This window comes from Alosa pseudoharengus, unplaced genomic scaffold (assembly GCF_046254945.1).
Source record: "Alosa pseudoharengus isolate Yale_2024_CS ecotype anadromous, Long Island Sound unplaced genomic scaffold, YU_APseudo_1.1 YU_APseudo_1.1_scf_7, whole genome shotgun sequence".
NCBI classification, from domain to species: Eukaryota; Metazoa; Chordata; class Actinopteri; order Clupeiformes; family Clupeidae; genus Alosa; species Alosa pseudoharengus.
The window spans coordinates 7,535,471-7,544,054 of NW_027468859.1; the positions used below are offsets into that span (position 1 = coordinate 7,535,471).

General features: G+C 44.9%; 1 protein-coding gene across 1 annotated transcript in view; it reads left to right on the forward strand.

Moving 5' to 3' along the window:
• brf1b (BRF1 general transcription factor IIIB subunit b) overlaps nt 1–7,687 on the forward strand; it is an 85,889-nt gene extending 78,202 nt beyond the window's left edge. The window contains exons 17-19 of the mRNA XM_076273284.1: nt 2,227–2,275; nt 5,209–5,398; nt 6,174–7,687. Coding sequence (XP_076129399.1) covers nt 2,227–2,275; nt 5,209–5,398; nt 6,174–6,211 — 277 coding nt within the window. The 3' untranslated portion in view covers nt 6,212–7,687. The remainder of the gene's footprint in view (nt 1–2,226; nt 2,276–5,208; nt 5,399–6,173) is intronic.
• The last annotated feature ends 897 nt before the right edge of the window (nt 7,688–8,584 follow it).

Below are 8,584 nucleotides of genomic sequence, written 5' to 3' on the forward strand. Positions count from 1 at the left end.
GAGAGAGAGAAAGAGCGAGGAAGAGAGAGTGAGAGAGAGAAAGAGAGAGAGGGGGGAGAGAAAGACAGAGGGAGAGAGAAAGAGTGAGGAAGAGAGAGTGAGAGAGAGAAAGAGAGAGAGGGGGAGAGAAAGAGTGAGGGGGAGAGAGAGCGATGGAGAGATAGAAGGGGAGAGAGAGAGAGAGAGACAGAAAAGAGTAAGGGAGCCCTCCCTCCTCCTGCACCTCCACTCTCCTCCTCCTCCTGCGCTGGCTAAGCAGATTAATTAGCGGCTCTTTCCCTTATCGGCGGGGAAAGCACTCTCACAGAGTCCCCAGGGACCAGCGCGCCAGGGAGCCTCACTCCCACCGACGTCTGCCCCCCCCCTCACTATTCACTGCTTTTTGTGTCTGTGTGTGTGTCTGTGTGTGAGTGTGTGTGTGAGTGTGTGTGTGTCCATATTCATGTTGGTGTGTTTGTGTGTGTGTGTGTCCATATTCGTGTGAGTGAGTGTGTGTGTGTGTGTGTGTGTGTGTGTGTATGTGTGTGTGTCCATATTCGTGTTGGTGTGAGGGTGTGTGTGTGTGTGACATCCTCTAAGTGTAATAAATCTGTTTAAATGTACATGGGCTTCTGTTTTCGGTGTGGTTTGGCCACACTACCACAAAAGCTTTCTGCCTGAGTAGCTACATTTTCTCTTTTCCTCTCTTTCTTCTCTCTCTCTTCTCTTTTTCTCTTTCCCTTCTTCCACCCCAGTCTCTGTTGTGGGCTCTGTAATCTGTGAGAGAATAAAGGGGACTATATGAAGCCTTCATGCCTGTCAGAACCAATTGTATGTGGGTGTCGCCTCCTTCTGCTGGTGCCCATTATGGGGTCACCCCGAGTCTTTAGGATGCAGCCACCAGCGACAAAGACTTTTGTTAACATGACAGAACGAGGGATGCTGCTTGCTCAGTGGCGCAATGTAGCCACAGCTAGCATAGACACAATTAGACACACACACACACACACTTGAACACTACCACACTGGACATGTGGACCCAGTTATACACACTTTAACACACACAATATCACACAGGATACAAGTACACAATTACTCTCACATACACACTACTACTGTACACACTATGCACTCATATACTGACACACACACACACACAAATATACACACATATCCACAAACACACACACATTCACACAAACACATAAATACAGGCACACATTTACACGCACACACTACTCACATTCACACAAACACATATACAGGCACACATTTACACACTATACACACACTCACACATACTGTTAACACACTCATACACACAAGTACACACACTCACACATACACACAGACATACACACACACACATTTCCACGCTTTGCAATCTTTTGCAGAAACACACACACGCGCGCACACACAGCTAATCAAGGTCATTTTCACCATAAAGTTTTGCAGAACCTCTCCCACCGTTTCCCCTAAGACTAATTAACTTCTTTTTTTTTTTTGCTACAAAGCTCTTGCTTTGGCCTTAGCCTTAAATAGTGGTGCTGTTTGATGTTAAAAGCCGATTGCTGCAGAATTGAAGCTGAGCGGTTCAGCAGTGCCAGGGGGCTCCTCTGCGGCCTCTGGCACCATCGCTGCCTCCGTGTCGGCATCTCTGGGTACGTTGGGCCCTTAGACGAGGTGGGTTAAACGGGCTTAAGAATCTGCCAACGGGGGGGGGGGGCTGGATTTGGAGGAAGAGATGAGTTTGTCACAGTGGTTTTCTAATGTGTCTTTTTTTAATACATGAAGGGGTGTTTTTTTGTTAGTTTGTGAAAGTCACACATCTGGTGTTGAAGAACTGATCGATGGCAAGTGTTCACACAGTGACACTTCATAAAAGGGCATAGTTTGTTTTGTTGAGATGAACAGTGATTTTACTTTAAAACAAAGAAAGAAGGGGTTTTTGTTACACAGTGGTGCCGAAACGTTAGTCATTTTGGTAAAGACTTCAAGTTTAATCAATGTGTTCCAGTCGGTCTTCTTTGTTTTAAAAGTGTACCGTCCTACCACTGTAAAGCACCTGTTTGTGCAGTTTCAACTGGATAACATGTGGAATGTCCCACTGTAAGTGGTGTTACTTTATCTGGTTTTCTAAATGGTGTCTATGTCCGCTGCCCAAATGTCAGGGTTGTAACCAGGGTTGTCATTTTGTCTTTCTTTTTATCGTCCTCCTCTCATCCTCTGTTGCTTTCTGTCTTGCAGACTCCGGCCGCTAATCGCCTCATCGTCCAAAAAGAAGCGAACTCTTGAGGTGAGTGCCTTTGTCTTCTTTGTTAAGAACTTTATTAAAGAGGGTCGATTCGCTTCAGCTTCCTTTCACAACAGGAAGAGATTGTCAATGTAATTAGGACATATTCATTGTAATTCAATAAGCTGTGTCATATTCATTCACATAAGAACATGCATACATCAATAGCATCTGTGTGACTTTAGCACTTTTTAGCATTGTTTGTGTCTTAAAAGGAAGAGAATGAATACACTCAGCGGCATATAAAACGGTTTTAATAAATTGTATTCCATTTGGCTCCGCTTCTCAGTGTCCAGGCATTGTTCTCTTACCTCCTTCTCCTACAGTTTTACACTTCATGTTTCAGCAGTTTGACATGTTCAGCACTTTTCTGTACCGAGGACAGCGGATAACTATTTGTATAGTGAATTGGCTGGAGTATACTGTCTGTGGTTAGAACCACGTCACTGACAGCCTGGCAGATGAGAACATTATGGAACAGTTTATACACTGCTGAGAGCAAATTACCACTTTAGTTGTAAAACACTAGATTGGATTTTGAAACTGTTTTAGCCAAAAGCCCCATGTAATTGACCCTTTATGTAAATAAGGAGAGAGAGAGTGATTGAGAATGAAAGAGTGAAAGGGAAGAATAGTGTAAACGAATGAGGGACAGAGAGGGAGAGTTAACATCTCTTATCTGGCTTGGCAAGGGTTAACTGGGTCAACTGTGTTGTTGCTAAGCAACCCTCTCGCCCAGTCCTGTTTGCTAAAATGGCTCTGGTCTGTTGTCGTTGTTGGCAGGACTGGGCGCGCTCAGTTCTTCTTACGTAATGATGTCCTTATTCCCACACGGGATGCAGATAAGCTGTGTTCAGTGAAGCTCTGTGTGTGGTGAGAGCTGTTCGCCCACTACCCCATCAGAAGCCATCAAAATGTCCGAGCATCTCTGTCAGAGCAATGGGATCTCTAGGATAGATGTGGGATCATAGAGGTTAGGGTGGGAGTGTGGGAGGGGGTGCACTTGTTGATGTGACCTTTCACCCTCATTTTATCAATTCTGCTGTCATAGTTTCTCGGAAAAAGGAGCCAGGCGGAATAATCTGGAAAACTGTACAGGTTTGATTGGACATGACGCTAAACAGAGGTCAGCTCTGCAGTCCTCATTCCACTCTTTAGTTCTACTGTCTGTTCATATTATTCCCCCCCGCACGCCACACACACACACACACACACACACACACACACACACACACACACACACACACACACACACACACACACACACACCATTTACCACTCACATACTGTAACGCAGTGTGCAAGCCAGGTAATTACTCTCCATTTCGCTCGGTCCGAGTGTCATCCGTGCACAATCCCTGTGAGTGCTGCTGCGCTGCACCGAGCGTACGCAGGGGGCTTAGCCTGCCAGGCCCCCCAGGAGAGACAGGGCCTGCAGGCCAGCGGTGGCAGGGAGGGGGGTGGGGGTGTATTTGGCTGCACTTCTCAATCCTAGACCTCTGGGTGTCGGAAGCCTGCTGGTCGCCCCACCGGGACAACCTGGAGATCACATTTGTGGCAGACTGGTGTCTAGGGTGAAAGTGGGGATGAGGAGAGATGGGGCTATAATTAGAGCTGAGATATCATTTTTTAATTATTTCATATTTTTTCCCCCATCTTTTTGTCTTCAGCGTTTTTCCTCTACTGCACGTGGTAATTAATTAGGCCTCGGCCTCCTCCGGGCGCTGCTCCCCCCCCCCCTATCCTGATGCCTGCTGGGATATGCAGTCCTGCTGTTACTGCTGTCAGCCCCTTTTTATTTCTTTATTTCACTCTCTTTCTCCCTCTCTCTCTCTATCTCTCTTTTAGTCTGTTTTATCTCTTCACTCGATCTGTCGTTTTCTAACTCTCCTCTGTCTCTTTGTCTGTTTGTCTCTGGCTTTCTCATTCTCCTCATCTCTTTTTTCCTCACCCCTTCTCTCATTAAAAGCCCTTTGTCTTCGCTCTAATCACCCCGGAAACCGCTGGGGAAATATTATTGTCTGTATGAGAGAGGAAAACTATATGAAATAGAGGAAATTAAACTCAATAATCCTTTCTATCCTTCCTGTCTTCTACCCTTCCTTTCCCTCTTCTACCCTTCCTATCCGTCTTTCTTTCCCCCATTATTCCTTCTATCTCTTCTTCTCTCTCAGCCTCTCACTAAAAGCTGTGAGTCTAAAACCCTCTCTATATTCCACTCTTTGTTTTTCTCTCTCTCTCTCTCTCTATCACTCTGTTTTTCTCTCTCATACGTATTTCCCCCTCTCTCTCTTTCTCTCTCTTTCCCTCTCTCTCTCTCATTATCATAGAATTAGAGGAAACGGGAGTGACGTACAATGATGAATTGAGAGTGATTTCGGGTAATCATAGGCATTTACTCCAGCAAGTCGTGGAAATCATATTTGGTTATTTGCGTTGGTGATTGACAGCCATAGTTACCGAGTCTGCCTGCTTTCCAAAATGTCAACATGAAGAGCGGCGGAGGCTGATTGGTGGTGGGCCAGAGCGTGGAGTTCCACAGCATGCAGGAGGGCATGTTATGTTCCTTGTGCGAGTGTTCTAGCACACCAAGGCACTGGCCTCTTGTGGAGCTCTGTGCTCTCTTGGGTTCTCCTCTAGTTATGGAGCGCCAATCAAGCATAGAAGGAGTACCAAGTATTTCTCAACTCATGCCCGGCCCCAGCTCGAAAGAGGAGAAGCATTAGGTAACAGGAAACAACAGGACTACTAATCACAAGCCACCGGAGCTAAAGGCTACAATAAAATGGTAGAGAGACCTCTCACCGACGTCTGGCCCCCCTCACTATTCACAGCCTTTGTGTGTGTGTGTGTGTGTGTGTGTGTGTGTGTGTGTGTGTGTGTGTGCATAATGCAATACAGTAATTAATGTCCTTTTCATTCTCTCATTATTTCAGACGGTCACCAGTCCTCTGCCGTCACCACCGGCGGCCACCTTGCAGGAGACGCGCATTCCGACCCTGCCCTCACCCCCGCAGGTCCTGGAGAGCGGACCCGTGGCGCCCGATGAGCCGGACGAGGAAGAGGAGGATGAGGAGGAAGCAGAGGAGTCCTGCGTGAGCGCAATCCAGCTGATGGGAGGGGACGGTAAGAACCAACAGGCCTGGGGATCACTGCCTAATCTATAATCTAATCTATAATCTATAATCTAAATCTAAATCTATCATTTTTTAAAGTACATTATGGGGGCTTTTTTGCCTTTATTTGGATAGGATAGCAATGAGTGATAGGAAGCAAGAGAGAAAGATAAGTCTCTTGGTGTTTTAAGCCCCCAACGTTGTCTTCCAGGCAGCGCTTGGGGTTAGACTAGGGTTAGGGTTACGGTTAGGGTTAGGTGCCTTGAAGTCGACAGTTGCAGTGCTGCCTTGAATTCGACGGTGGGGGCTTAAAACCCCATCGAGCGAAAGATAGTAATGAGAGAGGAAATGAGCGCAGGTGGAAATCAAACTTAGGTCCTCATGGCCACTTTGACCTGTATGAGGGATGCTTCCACTTACGTGACGTAAATATTTGGTTGTTTATGCAATCCTCTGGTGTCAGAACATTCAGATTCCCTTTGACATTTTATTTGTGAAAACAGGGAAAGTTAACTTTTCCATAGTTGTTAACCTTTTGTTTGATTTTCCATCATGGCATGGCCATTAAATAAATGGGTGTAACGCGCATTCATCCTCTGATTACAGTGTTTAGTGGTATCCATGGTGATTAGCATCAGGTTCCACAGCGATGTAGGAAGGTGTGAGCATTTGAAAGCAGTGGTCTGCTCTACACTTTCCTTTTGGTGCTATCCTTTATTACATTATTGTTCTATTCTCTCTCTCTCTCTCTCTCTCTCTCTCTCTCTCTCTCTCTCTGTTTCCAGAGTATGGCTGTGATGCTGAAGAAGAGGAGGTCTTTTAGCCTCTGTTTTCATATTATACTTTAATGACATAAGCTTTTTCTTTAAAAAAAACAAACTGTTGCAGTTGTCCTACTGCTATTAGTTGAGCCTTGTGCTCCACCTCTCACTGTACGGCAAAGACAGGGCATATGTCCAGACCACTGTCCATGCCTTTATCTTTGATAGGCTTTGATGTCCCCAGGCTAGTGGTTTTGGCCTCTCTGTGATTGCACTGCGACTCCCGGTTGGCCAGATGAGATTGGGTACACATACAAATTCTCAGCCTCGAAATGGGTGGACAGAATTGAGAAACCCCATCAACAAAATGGGACCATTCTTCAGATGAAGTGATAACCTTACCACCAGTTTGGAAATGAAAGAACGATTTTCAACAAATTAAAATGCCTGAATTATCTGTGGAGGTAGATTTTGTATTGCACAGTTCAAGGAACAAGCAACAGACACACACACACACACACACACACAGAGAGAGTTTAGTTTAGCTTAGCTTGGCAAAAGCCTCCCAATGAAATTTGTTTCCATAGCGGTATGGAGATGGCTCCATCTACAAAACCTAGTCCACCACAACAGTGAGCAAAAAGCATGGCCAGCTGTGAAGCTAGATTAGTGGTTGACCTTTCTAAAAGCTAAAAGGTTAGCAGCTTCAATCAGATTTGTCGAGATGAGGGGAAAAGGGCAGTGAGGTACATATAGAGTTGTTGAATTCAAGGAAACAGTGGAAAGAATCTCCAATCAGGTTTCGTCCAAGTGCAGGGTGCAGATAGGCTAGCAATGCATTTGTATGTGACTGATTCTAGCTTAGCTTAGTTTAGCAACTACCTCCCAGTGTAAGAGGCTGAGACGACAGTTGCTGAGAAAGCTTCATTCATAAAACCTAGCAGACCATAGCAAAGATAGCCCTGTCCACAGAACTCCACTGTAGTGCCACCTGACACATCCTGTTCTCTCACTTAACTTCCCGATTATGCCCAGCAGCTACCTTTGCCTAACCAAACACACAAACACAGGAACTCCGTCCAACTGGGTCTGCAGATGGTGGACCATCACAGACACGATCAATCAATCTATGAAGACAGCTGATCACAGTCACAGTTTCCCACAGTTACAGTCATCTAAGGGAAACTGGGAGAAGGAAACGCTGTTTAGTCGCAGTGTAAAACTGAAGATTGTTATTACTGTGAAACCAATGCAAGCAGAAGGCCTTGATCCCTATGGAAAAAGTGCAGGCACTTAAGGCTGGCCTGCATGCAGTGCATTTCTGTAATTCTTCACCACAGATTCAGGATTGTTGAAACCATGAGCTGATTTATTTTATCTTTTATCTCCTTTTTACTTTTTTACCCTGTAAATATTTTGTAGACAATGGCGCTGTACTTAAAACAAAATATGAATGTGTTTACCAGCTGTAAATATCACAGAATGTTAATGAAGTTGTGTTTAAAACAGCATAGATCTTGTAATATGGCTAATCACACTCATTCCACAAAAAAGAGAAATATTTGTACTTTTTATTTATGAGTTTGTGTCATATTTTAGTATTATTGTTTGTATGTTTTCTACTGAGCGATTTAATGTTTTGTAGCTATGTGATAATGAAACCAATGGATGAATTGTGTGGTTAGGAGGACCAGTGCACTGGTCACCATCCTGAACACGAGGCATTCCACACGTGTAAATAAACGGGCTTTTCTAAACGTCTCTGACTCCTGAACCACTCTCCACTCTCTTCATCTCCAGCTCTGTGTGTGTGTACATGTGTGTGTGTGTGTGCGCGTGCGTGTGTGTGTGTGGTAGATACAGGATGTTATTAATATCTTGACAGGAGTCAGCAAAATAGATATGATACTACCTCTGTAAGCACTGCTGAGAGAGTGTGTGTGTGTGTGTGTGTGTGGTTATTTGTGAATATTTGTGAATATGTGTGCGCAGTGCAGACATGTTCTTGGGTAGAATAAACCTTGTGCCATCATTTGCGGATACACATTACACATTTGCAGACGCACACTACACAGTACACACCATCAAACACAGTGGGATAGCTGGTAATGACAGCCCCATACCAGCATGCATGTCATGGACTTAAACTTCTGAGTTATGTACAGTACGTATGTGTGTTTAGACATGTCCTTGAGTTTAAATGTGCACGCTACCACCAGCAGCAATGAAAGTGTGTGTATGTGTTTGTGAGTGTGTGTGTGTATCTACACGTAACAAACCATTTTCATGTAGTAAGCAGGTGACATCCCTTTTCTGAATTGATATGAATTTCAGAACAAAAGACCTAACAAGTTAATCAACTAGTCCGGCACTCATCTTGCATCCCGGCTCCTCCAGACTCTCTCTCCCACATATACACATGGCTGTCACACCAC